Genomic DNA, 26,668 nt, shown 5'->3' with positions numbered 1-26,668 from the left:
AAGGGGGGCGGGCGGTTGGAGACTCTGCGCCTGGGGGGGCGCGCGGAGCGCCGATCCTTCGCCGGGCGCCGCGGGACGGGGCCGCGCCGTGAAGCGACCGGGGGCTCGCGGGGTCCCGGCCCGCAGCGCGGCCCCGTGGGGCGCCGGTTCCGCTCCCGGGGGGGCGGGGGGGGGGGGGGGGGGGCGGGGCCGCGGGATCGGAGCGTGCGCGGTGCGTCCGGGCGGCGCTGGGACCCGCAGAACAAGGGGCGAGGGGGGAGAGGCGCGGGCAGGCCGCAGCCGGGCCGGGCCGAAGCGGGAGGGGGCCGGGCTGGGCCGGGCCGAGCGAGACCGCGGCGGGAGGCGGCCGGGAGGCGGCCGGGGGTCTCGGGCCAGGCCGGTCCGGGCCGAGGGCGGAGGAGCGGTGGGCCCGGCGGCCGGGCAGGGGCGCCATGGCGGCGGCCGAGACGAAGATCATCTACCACCTGGACGAGCAGGAGACGCCGTACCTGGTGAAGCTGCCGATCCCGGCCGAGCGCGTCACCCTCGGCGACTTCAAGGGCCTCCTCAACCGCCCCAACTACAAGTTCTACTTCAAGTCCATGGACGACGACTTCGGGTGAGCGCGGCCCCGGGCCGGGCCCTCCGCGGGGCCGGGGCTCAGCCGGCTCCGCCGCGCCCCGCAGCGTGGGGGTGGGACGGTGGGACGGGGCGACGGAGTCCCCGCCGTGCGCATCCCCGCTCGCGTCGCGTGGCGCGGTACCCCGGAGCCCCCCCCGGCCTCCGCGGTACCCGGCTGGCCGCCACGGCCCCGCGCTGAGAGCGGTGGTGGCGGCCCCTGAACGTCGCCGTTCCTTTCCCCGAAGGCCGGGAACCTTCCTTTGTGTGCACCTGGGGAGGGTGCGAGGGCACCGCTCCCTGCGCGGCCCCTGCCCGGGACGGCGTGGCTCTCCTCCCATCCATTTTGGGGAGCACCGTCCATTTTGGCAGTCCCTTCTCCCCTCCCCCGGCTCTGGGATGGGGAAGGGGACCAGCCGTCTCCCGCCTTCGTGCAGGGGGATTGAGAGCTCTCCATGTGCTGCCCAGCTCTGGGCAAAGCATACGAGGTGTCCCCTGCTCCATCTCTAATCTCTAGTGACTCCAGTGAACGCACGGAGTCCAGGGTCTGTGTGGGAGAGGGGAGCAGCCCTGCTTTGTTGTGTTGTTGTCCCCTGTTGGGGCAGCTCTCCTCCAGCACCTGTGTTTTCATGGTTTCTTCCTTGCTCTTTCCATCACGTGTGGTTGTTTGGATGCGAGGCAGTCTGTCCTACCACGGACAGTTGTGTTGACTGATCTGCTGTGGAGCTGCTGCCTCCTATCTCCCTGAGGTCATTGACTGACTTGGGGAGCCCCGTGAGATCAGATCTCAGTGAGACCCTTTGTTTGGTCCTCATTTCTTGGTGACACCTCTGGCTTTGTTGTGGAGCTCCCTTCCTTTCACAGCTTCTCTTGGCCTCCACAGCACGTGACCCGTCACCATTCCTAGCGCTTTGCCGTTTGAAAGAGTTGCGTGATCTCCTTCCCTTTGCATTTTTTCCTCCTCTGAAGATTGAGTGTTTACAGTAGGTCTTGCGGATGGAGGCTGGGACTGCAGAGAGCTTTCAGTTTTATAGCCTTCCCAGTGTCTTCGTGCTGTGCCAAAATGCCTCCCTGGGCTGCGATTTTGGCTCCTGCTGTAAGTTACACAGGGCTGGGCCTGTTTGGGGCTTGGATGGAAAGCCGTGTGGCTGCCTCAGCAGGGGGGTGCTCTCCCCTCTGCAGCCAAGCCATCCCAGTGCCCAGGTTCCCGTTAGCTCGGGTGGTGCCAGCTTTCAGATGAGGCTTGGAAGTTGGAGTCACTCCTATGACCACAGTCTGGGACGCTTCGCCTCCCTGCATTCCTCCAGGCCCAGCAGAGAGCTGCAGCCCTCGACAGCTTCCCCCTTCCCTCCGTCCAAATAGAAGTCCTCAGCCCTCATTTTCCATAAATCTCCCCTGTGCTATCAGTTGTTGGCCGATGGTTTCCTGTCCCTCAGCTGTTGGGTGCTACGGAACAGCTGTCTCTCCTCGGCTCTGAGGGGACCATGACTCAGTGGTGGGTGAATTCTCCATTCTCAGCGCACGCTGTTTGTAAACAAATGCTTGGGGATCCTTTGAAATGTTCTTGAAGTGAATTCAAACTTGTCTTGAATGAAATACTGCCATGTGGGTGGGAGAGTGTCTGCGCAGCTATAAACAAAGTTTAGTAATAAATAGCAGTGTCTTGAGTTGGGAAGAGGGGTCTGGTGGCAGCAACGTTCTGCCTTGTGCCTTTTCATCCTCCTCTGTGTCTTTAAGGCTCCGTGAGAGGAGGCAGATGGTGGATTAATGAAAGTTGAAGATAAAGCACATAGGGTACGAGGAGGGAGAAGGAAGAATGGCTCAGGAAGACCCGGTGAGGTCAGATGCGCAGGAATGTGGGAGATGAGGATGATTTCACTAGTTCCTCTGGGAAGAAGTGACTTTGAGAAGTGAAGGTGGTTCTGCAGCTGGAAGAGATCCGTTGGGATGTAGGTGAGGTCGTGCCCCATTGTGCCAAAGCACTGCATGGAATGGAGGGCAGAAACCTCTCCTGGTGACACCGGGGCTGCCCCATCAGGGTAGAGGTATTTGGGTCTTTCCTCCTTTCCAGACAGCCCAAGGAAGCCAGAGAAAGGTTGGAGCAGTCCAGCTGCAGCATTGTCTTCTCCAAGATGCTGTGGAGTCCCAGGAGGCACTGGAAATATTTTGGGATCCCTGCTAATTGGTGTCCGGGAGAAAGCAATCAGTTGGTCTGCAGGGACAGACAGGACAGAAGGGCAGGAGGAACATCAGCTGCTCCATATTGGCCTGTAAATATTGGAGCCATTAGTGAAAACCAGCAAGAGATGAATGCTGGCTGTGCTCAGCAGCTGTGTGCCAAAGAAAGGCATTGCAGGGCCATGCGTTCATCCCTCAGCCCCTTTCATGGAATCACAGCGTGGCTGCTTGGTTGGAATGGACCTTGCAGGGCTTAATTCAATGTTTCCTCTCACCTCTGGTGCTCAGATTGAATAGGTTTCTCCCTCTTCCTCCTCTTTGGAGGTTGTGCATCTCCAGCCCAGCATTCCCTGCAGCTTGCCCCTTCCCAGGGCAGCGTTTCAGCTGCAGTCTTGGTGTGTGGGATTTTTTTGTTCTTTTGTTTATCTTGTTAATATTTGTTTGCCCTGAGAATCAGGGCATTGATGGAGCAGCTTCATTGTTTACATCTCCTTGGAAATGGGAGGCTTTCCAGGTGGCTGTGCCAGGGGCTCATCCTGGTCAGCCCCGAGTTAAGAATGGTGCCATGCCCAGGTGGGAAAGAGGAGAAACAAGAATTCATCTAATTGAGGGGAGAGCAGTAGGAAAGCTGCAGTGCTTCTTTGCCTCAGCACAGAGAACACAGCCTGAGCCCAGCTGTGCAGAGCAGTGATTTCAGGTGTGGACACTTGTATAGCCATGCTGACTTCATGTTTAGCTAATCCAAGAACTGGAGACAGCAGGAAGAGCTGAGCACCGATGGTGGAAGCTCAGCAGCGCGTAGATGTGGTGTATTCTTCTTGGACCTGAGCTACTTCGTGTGCTTTGCTGTGAAATATGAGAGTATCCTTTGCCCTGCTCAGACAAGGAAGGTTTTGTCTCTCTGGTTTAAGTCTTTTCATCCTGTGCTTTCCAGGTAAGATCTGTGTGCTGGTCAGCAGGAGAGAGGGCAGTGCCGTGCTCTGCCCACTGGTGAGCTCTGTGTTCTCCACCCGCAGCCTTTCAGGGACCTCTGAAGAAGCTGTTTGATTTCTTTGTTCCTGATCCATGCTGCGGATGTTCTTGCAGTGATCGTGTGGCTGACGCTGTGAGTTCTGTGGGCAAGAGAATGTCTGTATGGATCTCAGAGTGCTGGCTGCTACAGCTGAAGATATTCTTATGCTGATTGAATGGTGATATCCCATGGATTGTTTTTTTTCTTGTAACTGATGCTACTCAGTGCTGTCAATAAAGGGGTTTCCATAGGGGCACGCTGAAGTTAAACTTTTCAAAGCAGTTTCAGTTAAAGCAGTGTGATTTATGCATCCAGGTAAGTTCTCAGTACGTGGCTTTAAGTTCTGTCTCCTTGTCCATAAACCCCAGAGCGTCTGAAAGCCTGAATTTCTCCACTGTGTGGAGAAAGCGCTTGGGAAAGCATCCTTTGTGATGGCTTTGCTTCTCTCTGCCTGGTCAGGCTGAGCTGAAGGGCCACTCCTCCTGCATGGGGATCTCAGCCCTGCGTTGCTGGGAGGACCTGGAGCTTTGGGGCACAGTGTGGGGCGGTGCTGCTCCGCTGCTGCCTTCTCCCTCTTCTCTGCAGGACTCAATTGCAATTTGAGCTTCGGAGCTGCCATGATTTGAGGTCTCAGCTGTCAAGTGGAAATTGGTATTGAACTAATCTCTAGCCCGGTGTCTAATCCAGACCTGCTTAATTATCACCTGCCCTGCGAAGCCGGGTACGAAGCAGTGATTAGGGCAGCGTTCTGGAGGCAGAACAAAGCGGGCGCTGCTGGAATTCCCAGCACAGGGGTCAGATGCCGTTGGTATTTGGCGACCTCACCACATGTGCATGGGGAAACGCATTGACGCTCACTGAAGGGCTGAGTGATTTATTTTTATTGCAGGATCTTTTTTTGAGATCGATGCCAGGAGCGACTGTCCTTCTGGCTGGAATCGTTGGGAGCTGGGGAAGGGATCCTGAGCTCAATAAGCAGTGTCAGTCCCAAAGCCTGCTGGCACGGTGCCCCCGCCTTCCTGCCAGGTCTTTGTAGTGCAAGCCTGGGGGAGTTGCTTCATTTTTGCTTTGTTTTTTTTGAATTGGAAACTTTACTGTGTGCAGAAGACCTTTGCCTGTCCCATGCTCCCATGGTGATTCCATGTCAGTGTGGGTATCACACAGGGAGGGGATGGCAAGAAGTCTGCGCTGAGACTGTAAGTGAGCTCAAGCTCCTCCAGAACTGTGCGTGGCTCTTCTGTATGCTCAGTGCTTCTGTCAGCAGCAGCACTGCCCCACTGCGCTGTGGCCATTGCATCTCAGCACCCAGCCAGTCCTCAGTTCTGTGCATGGTGGGACAGCAATTCGAACCTGAGCCCTTCAAAGGTCTTAAGACTGCATCAAAACACCTGTGTTCTCCTGGATCCAGAGATGATGAGAAACATTCCCATGCTACTTCAGGGGGAGATGGGGTGACCTGTCCTCCTGAACCTGTGCTGGCTGCTCCTTCTGTCTGTTTGGAATTATGAAAGACTCAGCTCTCAGGTCTATGCCCACAGTGACTTGCCTTCTGGCGCACAGCGGGTGGAGGTGGCTTCATACCCTGCACGTTTCCTTCCTTGGATTGAAAGGTAGCCTGGAGATCAGACCAGTGAAGCTGCTGTAGAGCAGCACTAAGATACATGAGCAGCCACAGCAGTTTTCCTCTTTTCTGCTTCAGAGGAACACGGTTCCCTGCCTGCTCATGGAAAGGGCTCTGACCCCATAAGCAAGGCTCTTCTGGAGATGGTTTGGGGCCATTTGTATGAGGTTAATGCAACCCATGCCTCTGTCTCCTGGGCTGGTAAGGGGAGCTTACAAGCAGGAGGAGGACAGACTTTTTGCATGGTCTGATGGTGATGGGACAAGGGGGAATGGCTTTAAACTGAAAAGAAGGGAGATTTAGGTGAGACACTAAGAAAGAAGGACTCAGAGGGTGGTGAGGCACAGGCTGCCCAGAGCTGCAAGTGCCCCATCCCTGTTGGTGCCCAAGGCAAGGTTGGATGGGCCCTGGGCAGCTTGAGCTGCTGGGGGCAACCAGCCCACAGCAGGGGGTGGGGATGTGGGCTTTAAGGCCCCTTCCAGCCCAACCATTCTGCGATTCAGTGATGTTATGATCTGCTCTTTCTGTCCCTGCTCAGACCCAGCTGGGCTCTGGAGGTGGAGGTGCCCGGTTCCATCTGTTGTGGTTGGGGCTGTGCTGGTGAAGGCCACGTTGGATGTCACAGCCTGGTTTCTCTGCCCAGGGGTGGTGTTCTGAGAGCCAAGTTAGCCAAATTGGGCTGCAGACCAATTTCCCTAAGGCCCTGTCTGTACTACGCAAACAATGGAGCTTTACAGCAGCTATTGAACTTGTTTGCAGGCAGAGCTGGTCAGGATTTTTTTTCTTTAATTGAATGCATTTCTACCAAAATATGGTGTTATATTGAACCAGCATTTTACTTGGAGAGGTATTGTTTTCAGTTATGTTTTTGATTGAAATGTTTCTTACTTTTGTTCTTGGCCAACTTGGGGAAAAAGGAACTGAGTATTGACAGAGAAAATTGGATTCTGAGGGTCTCTGCCATAATGAACTGCTGCTCCACCACCCTTGGCTGCATCCAAGTAGATACAACAGTGTTGTGGTTTGGGTTATTTGTGTAAAAGCCCACGGAGAGCTGTGCCTGCAGGAAATCGCCTTCATGTTGTCACACAGTTTTGCATCACCGCACAGCTGATGAGGCAGCAGTGAGGGCTGTGTTTCTCTGGTGTTTCCTATGGATTTCCTCCTCCAGCCATCCCCTGTTTGTTGTTTGGAGCCTGCCCTGTGACCCCAGTGGTTTTCCAGGAGGGGATGTAGCACCACGTGGCTGTGTCACTGTTTGTCCCAGCTGTTACACAGCAGAGTGAGCCCTAACTTTGTCTGTGTGCTCTAGGAGTATAGGGTGCATGTGAGCTTTTGTGCAGTACTGCTGTCTGCAAAGAGCTGCACTAGAAATCTCACACAGCTGCCGTGCAAGTATCTTCCTGAGCCTCTGATCTGAAGCTCTCAGTACCACTTGTTTCCATCACTGCTTTTGTTGGGGTTTTTTTTGGTAGCAATAACATTGAGCCCATCTGGCAGTGGTCGAAATTCTCTGGAGGGTTTGGCAGGCAGAGATGCCTGATGCTGACCTTCCTGTTGTGCAGTCCTGTATCGCGGGGCAGGGTTGGGCTGTCGTTGCTGTATTGGTTGTTTATTGAAGATGTGCCAGAGGCATTGTTTCCCCAGGCTGACCACTGAAGGCAGCAGAAGCAGTGGTTGGTACCCTGCCCCACTGAGTATTCTGTTGGTTATCTCCTGGCTCTCGTGAGAGCACGTGGCTCTCGATAGAACTGGAGGACAAGAAGATGCAGCAAGCAGTGACCAAATCACTGCAGTGGGAGCCCAGTCCTGGCTGAGGACAGGAGCTGTGAGAGAAGGAGAGGTTTGCTTCTGAAGAACTGGCACCAACTGCTGTGCTGAAAGGCTTTCCTCTGTTTTGTGACCTGCCCTCAATGTCTAGAGAGGAACTGGTGTGCTGCGTGGCCCCTCTGGTGGTTGGCAGCTGTTTCTGTGATAGCCTTGGAGCTTAGGGTTTGGCTAAAGGAGGCTGGGGTGCTCCTCATTTCCTGGTGGCAGGCTGGGCAGGGTGAAGGCTGCTGTACTGATGGTTGGTTGCTATATTGGCTTCAGGGTGCAGCAGCTTCTTACACTGAAGCTTTTTTTTTTTCTTTTCCAGAAGCTGTGATGGATATGCAAACTTCATCCTGCTGTTTGCATGCAGCTAACAAGTTGTCCCAGTTCATTCAGTCCTGCCCAGCCCAGCCAGTATTTTTGTGCCATTTATACAGACTTGCCCATGGGCCTGGCTGGGGCTGAGCTGTGCTGGGAACCTGTGCAGGAAGCTTTGCCACTGCACTGCGTTGGGTCATTTGAATGTATTCTTAATGACTCCTGTGGCTCTGAGGAGCTGCATGGCCCTGTGACAGGCCTCCCTGTTGTCTTAGGGAGCTGGTAAATGCACCTGAAGGGGCTCGTGTGAGATAATTTTCCTTCCAGAGTGAGCTGTGGAATGACATGAAACTCTTTAGATTACATAAATCCAGTTATTCCCTGCCCAGGGATCCTGGAAGGGACAGAGGAAGTTCAGGAGGCAGCACCTGCTTCAGCCTAAGGTACGCTCTGGCTGGGTTTCCTTGGGGCAGCTCAGGTACGTACTGCACAGGTATGTAGTATCCATATGGGGCTGTGTACTGAGTCCCATGTGCCAAGCTGGCTCAGAACCACTGCATGTTCCCCATGCATGAGTCTGGGATCCTGCTGCAGCGGTCTTCTTGGATGGGCTGGTATTGCCAGCCTGGGATGCTTCCAGATCTTTTGGTCTCTTCTTACAGCATTACCTTTGGTGCAGTCAGTGCCTGTGCTCTGGTACAGGGAGCAGTGTGGTAGGTGTGTTTTCTGGAGGTGGGGACTGCTTGTGTCACCTGCAGGCTGTGCGAGCTCCCTGTTGGCTGACATGGAGTGCTTTTGGTGACTTCACATGTGAGTGAAGGAGAAGTGCTTTGTGGAAATCTGGTATCAATATCACAGAAATCAGTAAGCTCAAAACCAAGGTCTTGTAACTTGATTTATCAGCAGATCCACCAACCCAGGAAATGGCCCTGTTTGCAGTAATGATGCGTGGTGAAGGTGACTGTGTACAGTGACCAGTTAATGGCTGTTACTGAGCTCACAGGATATTTGTAACTGCAAACAGATTGTGCTGCCTTCTGTTACACTTCTCCATCCTTGCAGGACCTGGTTGCTGGCAGCCTTGGCTCTGAGATTCTCTGGAAGAGCAGTGTTTTGCATCACGTGTGGCAGTGAGTCCTGGAGGCCGCTGGCCACTCTCCAGCCTGCGGTGCAGCTGTTGGGGTGGCAGGTGGGAAGGTTTGCAGTGTTGTGCAGCAGGGTCAGGTCAGGCTCGGGAATGTGCAGTCAGAGAAAAGCAGCTCTGAGTTGTGTTTCTTCCCTCGGAGGTGGGGTATGTTGCTTCTAAATTGCAGGGAAACCTTTCCTCCTGTTGAAGAGGCTTCTTGGTGGGGAGGCAAGTCCCAGCAGGCTCCAGGCTGACTTCTGTCCGTGACACCTTGCTCAGAGTACTGACTAATGCCAGCCATCACTTAGACAGGCAGCTGAATGGCACAAGCTGTGCTGCTTGCAGGAACGCCTTCCTTCCAGATTGTCCCTGCATCCTGTGCCAGGAATGCTCTGCAGCTCCTTTGGAGGAGTCTTTGGCAAACAACCATCTCCTGGCTGCCTGGAGAGTGCTTTATCCAGCAGAACATCCATCCAATGTCAAGAGGAGTCCTCTGGGCTTTCATAAAGACTAGAAAGAAAAGTGGGAATTTCTACTGCGGAGAATAAACCAGCAGCAGGGTGGAGACAGCTCGCATTTTCCCTGCTTCTTGGCTAATCAGATTCCTTTCAATTTACAGTAATTGATTGGCTCCTGCTTTACAACTAGCTGTCACCCGATTTCTGGATCTTGAGCTGAGGATAGAGTGCCAGCACATGCTTGGTTAGACTGGGACAGGAGCATCTCATCTTTTCCTTCCAGCAGTTGAACAGAATGTGCCTGTTTGCTGGGTGCTGACTGCAGGACGAGCTCGGCTGGCTGGGGAAATGGAGCTTGGTAGGAGATTGCTCTGCTCAGCGTGTTGTTCTTCCCTGTATCTTCAGGGGAGGGTGGTTGGTATTAGCTAAAAGAGGTGATGTGTATGGAAGGCTGCTTAAGTACTTTCCAGTTGCACTCTGGTTGTACAGGGAATACTTGTACCATTCCTTCCATCAAAGGCAGGAGGTCAGGTGAAGCAGCCAGCCTTCCTCTGCCTTGAAATGGTGTCGTGTACCAGTAGGCTGAGCATTTAAAGTGTGATTTTTATGTTCTGCTTTCTTCCAAGTTCTTTCTGGCCTGCTGACAACTTCCTGAGAGTTAATATTTTGTGTTTTGCCAAAGTTGTTCAAGTTCTGGAGGTGAAAGAAAAGGATGCGTGTCCCTGACCTAGTGATGGTCAGAAGTGGTTCTGACCATTCAGGCCCCTTCACACTCTCTCCTTCCTTCAGCATTTCATGACCACGGGGATGTAGTGTCACCTCTTGCCTTTTCTTCATGGTGCTGCAATAACCTGTGATCAGCAACAACGTTCTGTCTTTGCTACTGTGCATCTGCCACAGCTTTGAAAGGCTCTTCTTTGCATGAATCTTTTTCGTTGTATTTGGCAAAAGCCTTGTGATAGGATGTGAAGTTTGGAGCTTTAACTCTGTTGTTTTTATAGGGGTTGTCTGTGTGGTAGACCCAGTCAGCAGAGATGTTGCTGCAGGTATCCCGACTGGGTAGGCAGAGTAGGAGCATCATTATCCATTATTCTTCTCAGTGCCTTCTCCCACCAGCTGGGAGGTTGGGCAGGTCTCCTTGGGACACCCCCAAAGCTGTTTGTGCCAGGAGAGGGTAGGTGTGAGCTGGTCAGCCCTTGAGGGAGGGGCGTGAATAGAGGCTGATTTGTCACCTCTTAGGGGAAATGCGTTATTAAATACAAAATAATTGTTAGCATACCAGGAGAAATGAACCTTGCTGTTCCCCACAGAGGTCTGCTGAGGTCTGTGCCTTCCCAGTCCAACTTTAACCAGCAGAAAGGTGCTCCAGGAGCTGGGCAGGGCTGCTGTGTGAGTCCTGGGACCAGGGAGGGCTGGCATGCAGGTTGTCACGGGGGCAGCTCCCAGCCTTCCAGGTGGGGAGGTCTGGGTGTTCAGACCTTGTTTCCCACCCTCCCCCTCTTCCCTTTTTTCCCCTCTTCTCCTCTCCTTGCTCTCCCACTGAGTTGATGCTTTTCCAGGAATGAGCTGTACTGCTAGCCCAGCACATTCCACAGCAGCAGCACTTTTTTGGCAGGAGCTTTGCCTGCTGTTAAGAAAAAGCAGGACTGACTTGGCGTCCCTCCGCCAAGGGCCAGGATAGGAAGGAAGGCCCAGTCCCACCTTCCTCGTGGTGCGGGCTGAGTTTCCCCTGAACCATTCCCTGCCCCAGCACCCAGCCTGGGGCTCCTGTTCTCTGCAAGGAAGGTGAGGAACAGCCCACCCAACATTTGAGAGCAAAGCAAGGGGTGTAGGTGACCCTCGTGCTGGACTGTGCAGACAGCTCTTAGAGTTCCTGGGGAGCTGAAATCAGAAGGAAGAGTCTGGCTGGGCTTCTGCAGGCAGGTCCGTTTGTCCTGATTTCCAATTCAAAGGGCTGAGAGTGTCACCCAAGCTTCAGGGCCCTGCAGAATGCTTCCTTTGATGGTGGCTCCCAGCGTCCTTCTGGGATTTTGAGCTCGCTGGGCAGGATGAATTAGTGGAGGTGCCTCCTGCAGCCCCACACAGCTTCCCCCAGGTCAGTGAAGGCTGTCCTGTCGGCCTTGTTGCAGCCAGATGGGCAGAGCAGGAGGGGCTTGTCGGCTCGCTTTGAAATCCAAGGCTTTAACTTCTCTTTGATAAGGAGTGCTCCAGGGCAGGCCTGCAAGGTCAGGCAGCTTGTTCTCAAATGCCATTCCTTTTCCAATCTTTGGGCTAGGTGAGCACTAAGCCTGTCATCTCCCATCTGGTGAGTGAGCACAAGTCCTGCTGGAGCCAAGCATTTCCTGGTGTATGTCCAGTGGACTGTAAGAGTGGACTGTGTGTTGGTAGGAGTTCTTGGGGAAAACAGTTGCCATTTCAGATGTCACTGGGGCAGGGACTGCTCGGACTATCGAGGGGATCGCATGGGGATGCTTTGGGAGTGTGGCTGAGGGAGGCTGAAGATGGAAGAAGTTGTTCACGTGTTTTTGCTCTTAGGCACCATGTCCCTGCTCCTGAGTGCAGGCAGTAGCTTGAAATGAGGTGATGTGCTGTCTGAGGAATCCTTGTAAACTGCCCTGTGTTTACAAGGAGAGCAGAGATGGCTTCTCCTGCTCCATGCAGAGCTGTGTGTTGTGTTTTTGAACAGGAGCCCACGTACAGACAGTGCTGTGAGGGGTTTTGTCCTGGCACAAGGGGCGGGGGCTGTTAATTGACAGGAGGAAAACAGCAGCTCCCTGGGAGGGGGTCTGATGGAGCTCAAAGACTCACCCATCTGCAATCCCTTTTTACCCTCTGCTGCTATGACATAGAGGCACAGTGGAAAATACTGTGTCGGGGGGGTTGAAATGGGGAATGTTGGTCTTTGTTTACAGAGAAAGACCTTCTCACCCCAGTGTACCACACCTGTACAAGAGATAAAAATACAGTGAGGAAGACCCAAAGAATTCCCCAGCTTATGGAGACAGACACCTCCAATCCTCTAATCCTGTTTGATGCACGCTGCTTGCTGTGAAGCCCAAGGTCTCACTGCTCCACTTACGTATTCCTGGGTAGGACCTGCAGCCCTGGAGGGGATTGTATCCCTGCAGGAAGCACATGTGCTGTGTCTGGGCTCAACCTAACAGGCAAAGAGTTTCCGTCCGACATCTCAACTCGGTTGGAGAATTGCCCTGTCCAATTTTTTCTTCTGGCAATAGGACTGCAGAGCTCATCCTCACGGCCCCAGTGCTTGATCCTGGAGAAGGGAGGATTTTGCTCCAGAACTCAGCAATGCTTGCATTTGGATACTAACACATGAAGGTGTTTCCTTGTGCTGTTCAGCATCATTAATCTATACAATCGTTTGGAGACAAGACATCCCTGCCCTAAGGCGTGTGTGTACTACAGGACTTGAAAATGAGATAGCATTTTTTGGTGTGCAAATGTCTGAAGCTTGCGCTATTAGATAGGAACGTCTCCAGACTTAATTTTTTTTCCTGTGGTTCTGCAGGAGATGGGGGCTGGCAAGGTCAGAGGTGCGATCTGCCTAGACTGCACTTCTGGGGAGTTACAAGAGGGGATTAATGTCAGCATTTAATTTCTTGTCTTTATGATCTTGGAAGAAATATCACTGTTCTGTGAAGGGCTTTCAATAATTGAGCTAAACAAAGGAACAGATCTTTTTTCCTCTGCTCTATTGGTTTTACATCTTCTTTTTAACGTACAATTGTCAGCACTTAATTAATTGTGTTCTCAATGCCTGCACCTCCCCTAGTGACAAAACTCCTTTTCATCCTCACCATCGAGTTGTCTGACATGGTGAGGGGTTCCCTTCTCTCACGTCTCTTCTTGGTGCTGACCGAAATGCAGCTTTTCTGATCACTGCTAGGTCCTGTGATTGCTGTTATCTGAGCACCCTGCCCTTAGGTAGGCAAACTGGGGGACAGAGCTGCTGGAGAGGAGCAGTGACTGCTGCTGAGCATGCAAGGCAGAGGCTCAAACCCTCCTGGCCGTGCCTTGGTTTGTGCCTCCGGGCTTCCTTCTCTCCCCAGGCAGTCAGCTGGTGCTACTCCATCTTAGCTCTCCGTCAGACCCACTGTGGTTGGCGGGCCCTGCTCAGGAGAGACCTGCGCTGGCTGCAGCTAGAAACTGCCTTGCATCCGCAGCCCGGGCTGGGCTGGAGGCCACCGAAGGGAGGGGAGAGAGGGAGGTGGAAGACTGGATGGAGCTCAGCAGCTGTGTGCTGGTAACCTCAGCGCGGCTCCTAGCGCAGTGCTCTGCGAGACGGCTTTTACTGCCTCCTCCTCTCCTGTGCTCACTCTCTCTCTTTCCCCACCTTCCCTTCATTCCTAGGACATGACTGCGTGGTATAAAATACCCTCTAATTTCCTGAGCTGCTCTGGGAGTCCCCAGAGAAGGCAGCGTCTGCCTGCCCGTCCCCGTGTCCTCATTGCTGGCTGCCAGCAGAGCAGGAGGGAAGCTGGGAGCACGGCACCTTCCCAGCCAGCGGAGAGACAATCTGCTGGCTTTATCCAGAGCATGGGGATGGGGTGAGGGCCGAAGCTGGGCTTTCTCCCCTCCCTTTTCACCCTTCCCCCAGCTGCATGGGAGCAGATGTGCTGCTTGTGTCAGCCTTGGCAGGCTCCACTCTCCTCTGCAAAACCCGAGCCCAACTCCTGCAGCAACCAGAGCCTCGTCCTCTCCTCCCCCTCGGCCTGGCCCCGCACAGCCGCCCCGTGTCGCTGGGGATGGAGGCTGAATCATCCGCCCACTCCGCCTGCCTCCCCGTCACCCTGCCTCCTTCTGTCCCTCCTTCTTTCCCTCCCTCCCTCCTGCAGGTCTCTTTGTTGGAAAATTCAATGCAGATGAGCACTTGGGAACGCTGGGCCGGGCGCCCAGTGCATGGTTTGTCCACGGCACGGTGGTGTGGAGCGAAGCTTTTGTCACCCAGGGGAGGTCAGACACAGGCTCGCCTGGGCTGCAGCCTTCCAGCAGGGAGCTTTCGCCATCCCTCGCTCCCTGCCGCGTTGCACACACCCCCAGCAGGGCTGCAAACCTGGGAAAATCCCAAATTGGGCTGTCCTGATGGTAAAATTAAAACAGTCCCTCTGCCATCAGCATGGAGCAGATGTTTTCCCCAGGCTCCTAAATGAGAGAGCTGGAACACCACCCGGGTTTGCCTTTTGGGGATTCCCAAAAGACCCTGCAGTTCAGGGCCAATTCATGGGGAGGTTTCCCCGCATGGCCGCCAAGGAGAGACGTGGCACCGCGCACAGCTCCCCCAGAGGCTGCTCGGCCGGCTGCGGTGCTGAGAACACAGGCAGAAGTACAGCTGTGCAGCTCAGGTTTTGGAGTACGGCATCTCAATAGCTGGGATTGGTTTGAGGATTGACAGACACGAGCAGAGCTGCAGGGAGATCCCTGTGCCCTGTCCTCCACTGTCAGCTTTTGCTCTGTGTAATCTGAAGTGTATAATTCACCTTGCTGTGGTGACAATAAGGAACGGGGCTGGGAGAGGGGGGCTCTGTTGAGGTGGGCAGGGAGTGCTGACCCCAGCATGTCTGGGGCTGGAGTGAGGTGACGGAGCGCTGAGCGCTCAGACAGAGGCTGCTTGTTCTGCCCTGCTGAAAGAGGAACAGTTCGTTTGCACCCAGCGGTTGGTCACCTTGACCCTGCAAATATATCACCCCGTCCCTGCAGCCACAGACCAGACTCTGTGTCCCTGAGCACGCAGTGTGCAGTGCTGGAAGTTGGCTCTGCTTGGAGCTCTCTCTAGGAATTGGATGGGCTCCAGGCTACTGGCGACAGCATGAATGGATGCGAGCGCGGCCAGGCCGGGTGCGTGCGCACCGGGAGCAGGGAGAGGCAGCTCGCATGGGCTGGGGAGGGTTGGCCTGCGTGCCCAGGGGGCTGTCCCACACTTGTGTCCTCATTGTCATGGAGCATAGAGGGAAATCAGCTTGTTGAAGACTGTTTTGCCGTTAAATCATCGAATCATTTGAGTTAGAAAGGACCTTTAAAGGCTATCTAGTCCAACTCCCCTGCAATGAGCGGGAATGACTACACCTCAGTGTATTTATCAAAGATAGATTCACTATGTTTAACTAATATTACAAGTTGGTTCTGACTGGAGAAAAGCTTTAGGTGCCCAGAGATATTTAACAGAGAAGAAAACGGATGTTTGCACTGTTGGGGGGAAAAGAAATCAGTGCTCCTTCAGTGTGAAGAGTGATAGCAGTGCAGCTGCTTGTGTAATGCAGGAAGATGACATCCCGGCACAGCTACAGAGCTTGATGCCATGTTGAAATATTGTGTATGTAATTTAAAAGCAACAGTAACATTTGGGAGGCTGCGTGTTTCCTGTGTTTCGCTTTCATCTGTTAGATGATTCTGGCACAGGTTGTGATGATTTCAGATCTTTTTAAAAGAGGTTTAAATTATGCATTTCTTGAGAAGTAAGCGGAAATATGTATCTGGGTGGGTTTTTTTTTTTATTAGTTTGTTTTGTTTTACTTTTTTTTTTTTTTTTTAACTGAATCCAGAGCAAGACAGCTGGATGTACCCAAAGGGAGTCTGTTCTGCCTTGGTCTTCTCCCCTCCAGCCTGGCTGTGGTGGCTGTGACACAGAGGGGATCACACAGCCCCTCTCTGTCCCCTCCCAAAGCCTGGGCTGTTGGCTGCATGCTCCCCACAAGGAAGGTCACCTTTTCCCTGGGGATCTGGGTCCCATTCTAACAGTCTGCTCTCCTTCACAGGGTGGTGAAAGAGGAAATCTCAGATGACAATGCCAAGCTTCCCTGTTTCAATGGCCGGGTGGTGTCGTGGGTAAGCATGTCCCTTCATTATCTTGCTGCTGCCTTCTCTCTATGAAAGCCACCATTTGATTGCATAGCACCAACTAAATCATGGGGACTGCTCTGTACTGTCGAAGTGCTAACTGCTCATGAAGCTGATAACTGGATTACTGTGCTCCAGACTCTCTGCTGGAGGCTGCGCTGTGTGGTGCTGGGTCTCCTGTGCCAGGCAAGATGTGGGATACCTCTGCCAAGAGCTGGCTGTAAGGGCTGCTTGGCAGAGGTGGTGGTCCCAGCCTGTAACCCATGTGCCCCTATGGCAGGGTCAGCTTTCCAAGGAAAGTCCTGCTCCGGTGACAAAGGGCTTAAGTGACTCTAGTGCTGGTGAAGCCGACTGGATTGGGCTGCCCTGAAGACTAAAGGTACTGCCTGGGCAGCTGCAGAACAAGCTTCTCGTGCCGTGCCATGCACATGCTCTGCCCCCTGTCCGCATGCCTGCCTGTGCCCCACGGGGGACCCTCTGTTTGCAGGGGGGAAGAGGGTATTTGGTCTCCACAGGTCATCATCCCTTTTTCCCCTCTGCTGAGCTGCAGTTTGTGCTGATTGGGTTGCGTGAATCCACTCCAGAAATAGAACAAAGACCCAGGTGCTGACAAATAGTCCATTAACAGTGGAAGATATCCAGGCTCTTGCAAATCGGGCTGGATAAGACCTAAATTCTTATACCTGCATCAACTAGCGAGGCATGGTGGTGGCACCAAGGAGTGCTGAGCTGCCTGCAAGCTGCAGGACAGGGGGCTAAGGCTCCCACACAGAGCAGCTAGGCTGTGCTGCCCTCCCTCTAGTGGCTGCCCAAGCCCCAGACATCGCCCCACTCCTCCATTTCCAGCGGCCTTTTGTTTTCACGTGCCCTGCCAGGGTAACCCAGAGGCTCTGAGCCCTTTCCATCGCTTATGTTTGTTTTTTTTTAACCCGTTGTGCCTTTTGTTGTGCTTCATATCTCTGTGCAGCCGCAGGCTTTCCTTGCAGTGGCTCTCAAGGGGACTGATGGGTCTCAGCTGCCCATGGAGCATTAGCATGAGCTCTCATCTTGCTGGAATGCTGTGCTGCTGCAGCCTCTGAAATGTTGGCTGTGTGTAGGCATGGTGCCCGGGGTCAGCACCTCCACCAGCACTCCTGCACAGAGGGTAATAGTGATCTTGGAGACCTCTGTGCACATCTGATGAAGACTTTTTCTCTCCTTATTGAGTCTCACTGAGTGGTTTGGAACTGGGAGAGCATTTGCTTTGCTGCTTGTGCTAGACAGACTGGAATGAGGCTATTTTAGGAACTTGGTACTAATTTTAGCTAGAAGAAAAGATAGGGACTGGGATCTGAGTGAATATTTCCTGACAGCGAAGGAGGCAGGAAAAGTGTAGGGTGGTTTTCAGTACCTTCCCTGCAGGAAATCCCAGCCTCAGGAGTAAGGCAGCAGCATTCCCCCTGCTCCCAAACACCCCCTCAGTGCTGTTTGACAGCTGCCTGCATCTGGCTCCTTCTGTCCGCATTTATTTGCCTGGTCTTGACTCAAGGCCTTCAAGCACAGAACACTATCAGTTTTCCCTAGGCAGTGTTGACCACTTGTAGCATCTCTTCTCCCATGTGCTTCCAGGAGGTGGCAGCCGGAGCAGGGATGCAGCCCTCAGGCAGTGGGATGTGTCCTGGGAAGATAAGAAGGGGCCAGGAGCAGAGCTGGGCTCTGGGTGTGTGCCTGGGGCATGCTGGAGGCAGGGAGGGTGAGCTGGGTGTGAGAGAAGAGCTGGTTAGACACTTGTGAGGGCAGGAGCTGTTGGGCTTGTCCCGGGGCCTGTAGGACGGGCTCTGCAGCTTCTGGCACACCAGGGTGTTCTCTGCCCTGTCTGCTCCCTTGGCTGAGGGTTTTCGGGGTGCTCTGTCTTGGCATCCCTTTCTTTGTTCCCAGTGCCTCCCTGGCAGCAGACTGTTCTCTCCCTGCTCTGATGATGTGCTGCGGGGTCTTTGTCATGACATCCCAAGTCCTCAGAGGGATGATTTGCACTGAGTGTTACAGTTCAGGTAGCAGCTGTCAGTTCCCTTCCAGCTGATTTGATGATCCTTCTGTCCTGAACCAGACAGGAGCAGATCAGGGTGCAGAGCCCTGCTGCCCCCCAGTACTGGTAGAGAGTCATCCCACTGCTTGCCTCTGCTGTGCAGGGAACATCATGGTGCACACAAATACAAGAAAGAAGAGGTGTTGGAAAGCTCTTAAAGATGGAAATTGATCTTCCCTTGCTGGCAAGCTTTATCCTTGCGCCAGGAACTCATTCCCTGGATCCTCTCTCATCTCTGCTTTGAAGGTCCCAGAATGTATCTTGCAAGGAGAAGGCTATTTGTTGCTTTCCTGCCCAGTTGGAATTAACCCAGCACAGTGCAGCTCGGAGGTGGGGAGAGGGCAAACCTGCATAGGGAATGATTTTGAGGAAACCACTTTCCTTTGAGCTCAGCTGGGCTCATTGATTTCATTTGATTTCTCACCCATTGGCGATGTCATTCCCCAGGAGAAGCTCCATCTCATTCCCTGAGCCCTGAAATTGGTGATTTATCTTAGATCCAGAGGCAGAGCAGTAGCTGTGCTTGGACTGCCTCAAAGCATAGTTAGTATGAATAGTTCCTGGGTTTTGACTCTGTCTAGGGAAAGTGCAGAAATTCTGACACCTCATCCCTGAGCTCTGGTACCCCCACCTCCCATTAGTGGGGGATGTGAAACTCCTTCTGGGTCCCACAGCCTGAAGGCCAAGCTGTAGAGGCTGGTTAAAACAGAGGGAAGGAGTGACTGGTAGCTGCCTTCTTCTGACATAAGAATAACTAAGGGGAATCCACTCTTTGCTGCAGGGTATGTGTTAAGGTTACCTGAGCTTAAAAACTGTGCAGTGTGAGTGTGAAGGTGATGTCAGTCTCTAAGCTGGCCATCCAGGCTACCCTGCTGGGTCAGGAATTCATGAGACACAAATAGCCAGTGTCTGGGAGGGTGTTGAGGGGAACATTGCTACATGCTTGGCCTATTCCATACCCGATCCTGGGCCAGACAGGCTTTTAGCCTGCTTGTTTGGCTGCTCTTGCAAGTGTTCTCCTGCTCCCTCAGCCATTTCATCCTCTGTCTCTCATCCCTCCAGCTGGTATCTGCAGAGGGTTCCCATTCAGATGCTGGGTCGGTCTGTGCCGATAACCAAACAGAGCTGCCGCCCTCCATGGAACGCACGGGAGGAATTGGAGACTCTAGGCCCCCCTCTTTCCAGTAAGTTACCTGGACACCTGTACTGGTTTCTGAGGGACCTGTGGTGGCTTTGCTGTAAGTCAAGGTGGGAAGAGCAAGATTTGGGACACTCCTATCCAAATGGGCAGGAATCACAGCCAGCCATAGGGCAGGATGGTGGGACTGGGAGCAGATTCAAAGTGGGGCTGTGTTATTCAGTAAGCAAAGGCAGGCTGAAAGTAGTGCAGGGAAGTTGGGAAAGAGCTGACATCCTCCCACAGTCCCTTGCCCTTTACTCCTAGATGTGCTGTGATTGCTCTCCACTACCTCTGCTCCTGCCCATCTGAGGAGGGAAACAGTTGATGAGTACAGGCTTATACTAAGTGGTAGAGAGAGCCTTCTTGGGCTATTTCTGGACCTATTTGTCCCTTTATTTCATTGCAGCCCTAATACTGGGGGCAGTCGGGAAAACTTGGACAATGAGACAGAGACAGACTCAGTGGTGTCGTCACAAAGGGAACGACCTCGTCGGAAAGATGGACCCGAGCATGGTGAGTGCTAACATGGCAGGAGCTTTGCTGGGCATAGCCGGGGGCACCAGCTGCATATATGGGGTGGGTCTGTCTGTTATTTAGGACTTTCTCAGCACAGAAGGGCTATTCAGTGGTCTGAAGCAATAGCCGTGTTGCATCGGAGCTTGGTGATAAAATCTTTTGGGTAAAAGAGACATCTCCTGTAAGAAGTGCTCCAGAAGCAATAGAGAGACAGCAGTACCTCACTCCTGAGTTGAAAAGCAGACTGTGCTGTAGCCTTGTCACTTTGTGCTGGTCCATAGTCTACCGAAGAACCAGCTGCAGTGGTTTTATGCAATTTTAGTAGCCTTGTTCTTAGTGGCCCATCAGCTTTTTCCTCATTCTCTAGTGCAGTGGAAGAGGTATCCCACAGTGAATGAACCTGGTCCTTGTGTGTGCTCAGAGCTGGCCTGTACTAGATGGGATTTTGAGGAGGATTCATTTTGAGAATGTTGCCATGAGCCCTTCAGAGGGGATGGGGCTGTTTCCCTGTTCTTGTCCTAAGCATGCTGAGTCTCATTGTTTCATAGCACCCAGAGTGAACGGGACAGTGAAGGGAGAGCGGCGCCGAGACCTGGGCGGGTACGAGAGCTCCTCCACGCTCATGAGCAGTGAGCTGGAGACCACCAGCTTCTTCGATTCAGATGAAGATGACTCCACCAGCAGGTACGAGAAATTAGGTCCTGGCAGAACACGGGCTTCCAACCACCTCTCAGCACTGAGATGCCACTGCAGGGCATAGTAATCCTGGGTGCCAGTGTCCTTGCACAGACCTGCTGCTGTCTTGACTTGACCAGCAAGTCCCTGTGCTGTTGTCTGTCTCCCACATACATGCTCTTCTCCACATACCCTTTTCTGTGACTCTTGCTGCCAGTGCCATCATGCCAGCAGCAGAAGAGCTGACTCATACTTTTGCCTCTAGGTTTAGCAGTTCGACAGAGCAAAGCAGTGCTTCCCGTCTAATGAGGAGGCACAAGCGACGCAGGCGGAAACAGAAGGCTCCACGCATTGAGCGGGTACGCAGGGGCTGGCTGTCCTGGGGAGGGTAATGCAGGGCAAAGTGGGCTGCCTACTGGATCTCTTCTCTTAGTTCTTTGGGGCTGATCAGGGATTCAGCTGCATTTGCTTTGGGCACCGCCTTGAGCAGGTTGAATGCAAGCAGTGAGATTTCATATGGTGCTGTAAACCCTTCAGTGGAGCCAGTGTAGCACAAAGAGGTGGGACCACAGACCTCCTGGCAGTGGAGTGGTCGTAAGGGCTGTGGCTGATGCTCCCTGCCTCTACAAAGCTATCAGCATGAGGCTGGGGTTGTGGGTTGTGATTGTGGTGTCGTGGGGGCATGAAAGGAGTACAGGTGAATGGAGTGGGGTCTGGGAATGGTAGCGAGGCACCAGGTGATATCTCGTGTTTTCTTTATGTTGCAGTCATCATCCTTCAGCAGCATCACAGACTCTACCATGTCCCTGAACATCATCACTGTCACGCTAAACATGGGTGAGTAGGAGGTGTGCCTGGAACTTGCAGTCTTTGCAGCGCAAGATGGGTGGTGGAGAGGGAACTGGGAAGGGGGCAAAGAGAACACGCAGGAGTAAGTGTGAGGGGATGGATTCCTTAGGAAAATAGCACGTCTTGGAGCATTTGGTATCTCAAGAGTTTTTCTGCATTCCAGGATTTTAGGAGAGAGGGGTAGAAGTGACTATTAGCACGTGGTTTGTCCGAAGTTAGGACTGCTCATGCCTGCTGCTTCACAGTGTTTTACTTCTTTCTTTTTCCATCTCCGCAGAGAAATATAACTTTCTGGGCATTTCCATTGTGGGACAGAGCAATGAGCGTGGTGATGGAGGCATTTACATTGGCTCCATCATGAAGGGCGGTGCTGTGGCAGCTGATGGCAGGATTGAGCCGGGAGACATGCTCTTGCAGGTACTTCACACCCACATACCTCCATCTTTGAGACTAGAGTAGTAGTAAGAAAAGACCCAGAAGCCTCCCTGTGCACTTAAGCAAGCTGAACTCAGGAAGCTGCTCTTGGAAGAGGGAAGCTGAATCACTGCTGAGCAGAGTGACGAGCTCAGCCTCTGGTCACATCTCTGACATTCACCCCTTTGTGTTGTTTGCAGGTGAATGACATCAACTTTGAGAACATGAGCAATGATGATGCTGTGCGGGTGCTGAGGGAAATTGTGCACAAGCCGGGGTAGGTACTCAGGTTGCTCCTCACATCCATGAGCAGATGCACAGTGTGTGCTTGGGGTGTGTGAATCACATCTTCCAGCCACCTCTGCCAGCAGATTGGCAGGAACTCAGAACTTAAGATTTGGGTGTTGCTTTGCTTTCTGGGTTTTCATGCCCAGAGCAGGAATTGGAGCCATCACAGTGGTGGTGTGTGTCCCTTTTTCTGGGTATACTGTGTTGTCTTTTTGCTTTGGCTGACTAGCAGTGGGATTATTGCTGCCATGTTGTTCTGTCCGTGCTGTTAAGGAAACCTGTAGCCAAAGTGGAGGGAGCGGGAGGGAGGGAAGGAAGCAAGGGCACTGAGCTGGCAATTTCTCTCTGTCAGTAGAGAGCCAGCATACAGCAAATGCCATGGATCACACAGAGGTTTGTGCCACCAGGCTCTTGTTCTAACTTATGCCTTTTTTGCTGCAGGCCCATCACCCTGACGGTGGCCAAGTGCTGGGACCCCAGCCCCCGGGGCTGCTTCTCGTTACCCAGGAGTAAGTGGATAGCTGACTCACCCTTAACGCTGGTGCCCAGCTCATGTGAGAGCCCTGCCTTAAGCACTTACTTGGTTGTTGTCTTGTTCCTCCTGTGTGTGTGTGTGTGGCTCCATATGACACTGAATTGGGTTTTGATGGGGTTTCAGCTCTCCTGTAGGGAGGCTGCTATGCATTTCCCAGTCCAAAATGCCCACAGGCCCAGCCCTCATTCCCACATCACGCTGGGGACGCGTTTCACTGGGTCAGGGAGGTCACTTGCTTGGAGCGCCAGAGGAAAGAGAAACCCCTCCCTGAGCCATAGGGGGATCTCTCCCTCTGCACCTCTCCTGCTGACCCTCCCTCTCTTCTTTCTCTCCCAGTTGCTCCCCAGCGGATCTGGGCTGGGCCAGACTCTCCATGCTCCGATCCGGGTGAGTCCCGGCAGATACTGGGGATGGAATGGGCTGTGCTGAGTCCCTGTCCCTCCCGTGAGGTTGAATGAATAAGGAGATAATTTCTTATAGTTGCTAACTGACTTCTTTGCTGCAGGTGAGCCTATCCGGCCCATTGACCCAGCAGCCTGGGTGTCTCACACGGCAGCGATGACTGGCACCTACCCAGCGTACGGTATGAGTCCATCCATGAGCACAATCACTTCCACCAGCTCCTCCATCACCAGCTCCATCCCAGAGACTGAACGTAAGTCCTTGTGCCTCCGTGCTCCTCCCGCTGCACAGCTTCCACACCTTCACTGTGCTCTGAGGGGAGCAATACATCTGCCTGGGGACAGCTGGGCTGGGCACGGTCTGCGCTGCCAAGGAAGGGGGTGGGAGATGGCTCTCATCAGGGAGGTGCTTGGATCAATGGGAGATCTGGCTGGGTGAATTTAAACCACGTTCTTCAGTCTTCTGCTTAAGGAGAGTAGAAGATCATGGATGCAATCCAGGAGCTGTGGCAGAAGCACAGAAGAGCATTTGGGGCCTTCCACCTGGCAGTGTGAGGCCTGAGGGGTTAACCTTGTCACTGGAGCAAGGCCCTCCCAGAGGGCAAATAGGGCAGGACAGTCTTGTAGTGTGGGAGGGACCTGCAGAATACATGGCTGGTTTGGTTGCTTTCTCAAGATTTTTGGGTAATTCTGGTCTGCAGAGCCCTGAAGCAGGAGTCTAAAGAGCTCATCTGGGCCAAAAAGACAGAAGTTTAAGTTTATGAGGAGCAGTGAATTCCCATGCTAGGCTCTGTTGGCAGTTGCTTGGGATCTTAGCTGATCTTAGCTGCTTGGGACTGGCTGGAAGGAAGGAGACTTTTTCTGCACGTTAAGAAATGACTGATTTGTGAAGGATAACATGTGAAAACTGGAAGGGGGTTATGTTGCTGTGCACCACAGTGCTGTCTATGATGTATTGTTCCCTGGCCCATTCCTTCCATGTGTGTGATTCTTCCATTTGGCCCTGTTGTCTTTTCTGTCTTTCCTCATCTCTGCTTCCCTTCCCTTTGTCACAGGCCTCGATGACTTTCACCTGTCCATCCACAGTGACATGGCCACCATTGTCAAAGCCATGGCTTCACCAGAGTCAGGCTTGGAGGTGCGTGATCGCATGTGGCTGAAGATCACCATCCCCAATGCCTTCATTGGTAAGAGACTGTGCTGCTTCCAGCAGAGGCAGGGAGATGGGGGGTGGGTGGTCTGTCTCCCAAGAAAACATGAATGAAGGGAGCATCTCTTCAGTGTAAACTGACTTAACAAAGCCATTGTCACAGGTTGAACCGTTGGCTGTGAAGTCCCTTTTTTATGCTTTTAACCAACTTTATGGCCCACTGCTTCAAGGGCCACTGTCTTCCTCTTTCTCGTATTTAACTCTGATGTTTGGTGGCAGGTTCGGATGTGGTGGACTGGCTGTATCACCACGTGGAAGGCTTTACGGACCGCCGTGAGTCCCGCAAATATGCCAGCAATCTGCTGAAAGCTGGCTACATCCGACACACCGTGAACAAGATCACCTTCTCTGAACAGTGCTATTATATCTTCGGGGACCTCTGCGGAAGTATGACACTTGACTTTTGGCCTGGGTGGGAGGGAAGAGATGAAGGGGGACAAAGCCCTGCAGGGCTCTGCTAACAACATGAGTGCACACCTACAGTTATTACCACCAGACTGAGCTCCTTGTTCTGCAGACTCTGGTAGGGTGGGATGAAGAATAGCTCAATTTGTTTGTGAGGTTGGAGGCAGCATTGACAGTGTCACGTGCTTTGTGATCATTTCACCTCCATAATCTTAGTCTTTTCCTACTCTATTTCAAGGCCCTGTATTGCCAGGGTTGGAAAGGGCTGGTGCTCAGACAGCTGAGATCTACTTAAATGAGACAGGTAGGGGGAGTTAATTGGTGAGGTAGAAGATAGCTATGATGTGGTCCTTTCTGATGTGGCAATTTGGTTTTGATCAAACTGTTTTCCAGCCAGGAAGCGCAAATACTTGTATTTCATGGCAGGGAGAGTGCTGAGCTCTTTAATCCCCTTTCGTGCCCCATCATTATCACCTGTGAGGGTGGACATAGAGCTTCAGCATCACATGCGGCTGTCTTTCCATTTGGCTTAGCCTCTCTTCTCTGTTTCTTGCAGACATGGCTAACCTGTCCCTTCACGATCATGATGGCTCCAGTGGTGCTTCAGATCAGGACACTTTGGCTCCGCTCCCACACCCAGGAGCTGCACCCTGGCCCATGGCTTTCCCATATCAGTATCCACCACCTCACCCATACAACCCCCATCCCGGCTTCCCTGACCCAAGCTACAGCTACGGAGGGGGCAGTGCAGGCAGCCAGCACAGTGAAGGTGAGTGGAAAATATCAAAATGTGCCTGTGTGGGCAGATGCAGCAGGAGAAGGCTGCTCCTTTAGGCAGCACCTTATGTTTGGGGGAAGCAAGTATAAAAGCCTTAATTTTGGTGCAGTCCAGAAGGGTTATGTGACTCAGCATTGAGAGACTGAGAGCATGGAGTGTGCAGACAGATGGCAGTGCTGCATTGTGCTCAAATCCTCTCTTGGATAGAGGAGCATCCTTTCTTCCTGGCTTGTCCCCGCCGATTCCTAACGTCGCCATGTGTACTTTGCAGGGAGCCGGAGCAGTGGTTCCAATCGCAGTGGCAGCGAGAGGAGGAAGGAGAGAGAGAAGACCGGGGAGTCCAAGTCCGGCGGCAGCGGGAGCGAGTCAGACCACACCACGAGGAGCAGCATGCGGCGTGAGCGTGCGGCCAGCGAGCGCTCGGTGCCTGCCAGCCAGCACAGCCAGCGTAGCCAGCACTCTCTGGCTCACAGCATCCGCAGCCACCACAGCCAGCAGTCATACGGCCCGCCCGGCCTCCCCCCTCTCTTCAGCCCCCCCATGTTGCTGATGCCTCCACCGCCGTCAGCCATGGGGCCCCCTGGGGCGCCACCGGGCCGTGACCTGGCCTCTGTGCCCCCCGAACTGACAGCCAGTAGACAGTCCTTCCGAATGGCCATGGGCAACCCCAGTGAGTTCTTTGTGGATGTAATGTGAAGCGCCCGTCCCCTGTCTGTCTGCTGCCCCTCCTTTCCCCCTCCATCCCCATGGTTTGTCTCCTAGGACCAGCCCTGGCTTCACTCCTTGTTTTTTGGGATTTTTTTTTTTTTTTTTTTTTTTTTTTTTTTTTGTTTTTAAAAATAAAAAAAAAAAAAAAAAAAAGGGAAAAAAAAATAAATGGAACTAAACCTTGATTCTAATCCCTCCTTAAGTGGGGTGGACAGTCCTGGCAGGCCTGCTGCGTACCACCAGCCCATCCCGCCACCAGACTCATGTATTGCTGATGGTTATTCCCTCCTGATGGTAATTCCCTCCTGCCATCCTCTCTAACCCCATTAATCCGCATCCATCCCAGCACCCTGTGCTGCTTGCCCGTGTGTCGCTGCTGCCTCACTCCTTCCGCCCTAAACATCTCTTCTTTCTTTTCACCCTTTTGTGTTTCTTCTATCAAGCAGCAAAGAATTACGGGGTGTTTGACTTTCTCTGAGCCTGCCGCCCACAGGGGGGAGAGCTGGAGCGTGGCGTGGCCCGACAGGAGGACACGGAGCTCCAAGGGCGCTGGGCGCGCATGGCGCTGAAGATGGCTGCTTTTCTCCCCCTAGCGGAAGATGCCCTGAGAAGGGAGCCGGGCCCAGCCTTACATGAATTTTAAATCCCTTTGTAGTTGCCTTTCAGC

The 26,668-nt window shown here is 53.2% G+C and overlaps 1 protein-coding gene across 4 annotated transcripts; it reads left to right on the top strand.

Moving 5' to 3' along the window:
• The first annotated feature begins 400 nt into the window (after window positions 1-400).
• Window positions 401-26,116, top strand: DVL3 (dishevelled segment polarity protein 3). Of its 4 annotated transcripts, none has more exons than XM_042820364.1 (16): window positions 401-598; window positions 15,896-15,965; window positions 19,105-19,226; window positions 19,629-19,735; window positions 20,287-20,422; window positions 20,679-20,772; window positions 21,181-21,250; window positions 21,540-21,679; window positions 21,877-21,953; window positions 22,406-22,518; window positions 22,836-22,886; window positions 23,005-23,154; window positions 23,956-24,087; window positions 24,330-24,497; window positions 25,072-25,284; window positions 25,565-26,116. In XM_042820364.1, the coding sequence occupies exons 1-16, from the start codon at window positions 432-434 to the stop codon at window positions 25,987-25,989; spliced, it is 2,235 nt and encodes a 744-aa protein (XP_042676298.1). In that variant the 5' UTR covers window positions 401-431; the 3' UTR covers window positions 25,990-26,116. The 4 variants fall into 4 exon arrangements, with proteins under 4 accessions (XP_042676298.1, XP_042676299.1, XP_042676300.1 ...); XM_042820365.1 differs by having other exon boundaries at window positions 22,406-22,473; window positions 25,565-26,115; XM_042820366.1 differs by lacking the exon at window positions 22,836-22,886.
• Window positions 26,117-26,668: the final 552 nt, after the last annotated feature.

Source organism: Centrocercus urophasianus, unplaced genomic scaffold (genome assembly GCF_019232065.1).
Source record: "Centrocercus urophasianus isolate 14NV4802_14NV808 unplaced genomic scaffold, USGS_Curo_1.0 seq_19, whole genome shotgun sequence".
NCBI classification, from domain to species: domain Eukaryota; kingdom Metazoa; phylum Chordata; class Aves; order Galliformes; family Phasianidae; genus Centrocercus; species Centrocercus urophasianus.
The sequence above is the reverse complement of the archived record's forward strand: the minus strand, read 5'-3'. Positions and strand labels throughout refer to the sequence as shown.

Coding starts and splice junctions, on each gene's coding strand:
- DVL3 (XM_042820364.1), top strand. CDS start 432: ATGGCGGCGGCCGAGACGAAGATCATCTACCACCTGGACGAGCAGGAG. Junction 20,773..21,180: donor AGGCTCCACGCATTGAGCGG/GTACGCAGGGGC, acceptor TTTATGTTGCAG/TCATCATCCTTCAGCAGCAT. Junction 24,498..25,071: donor CTTCGGGGACCTCTGCGGAA/GTATGACACTTG, acceptor TGTTTCTTGCAG/ACATGGCTAACCTGTCCCTT.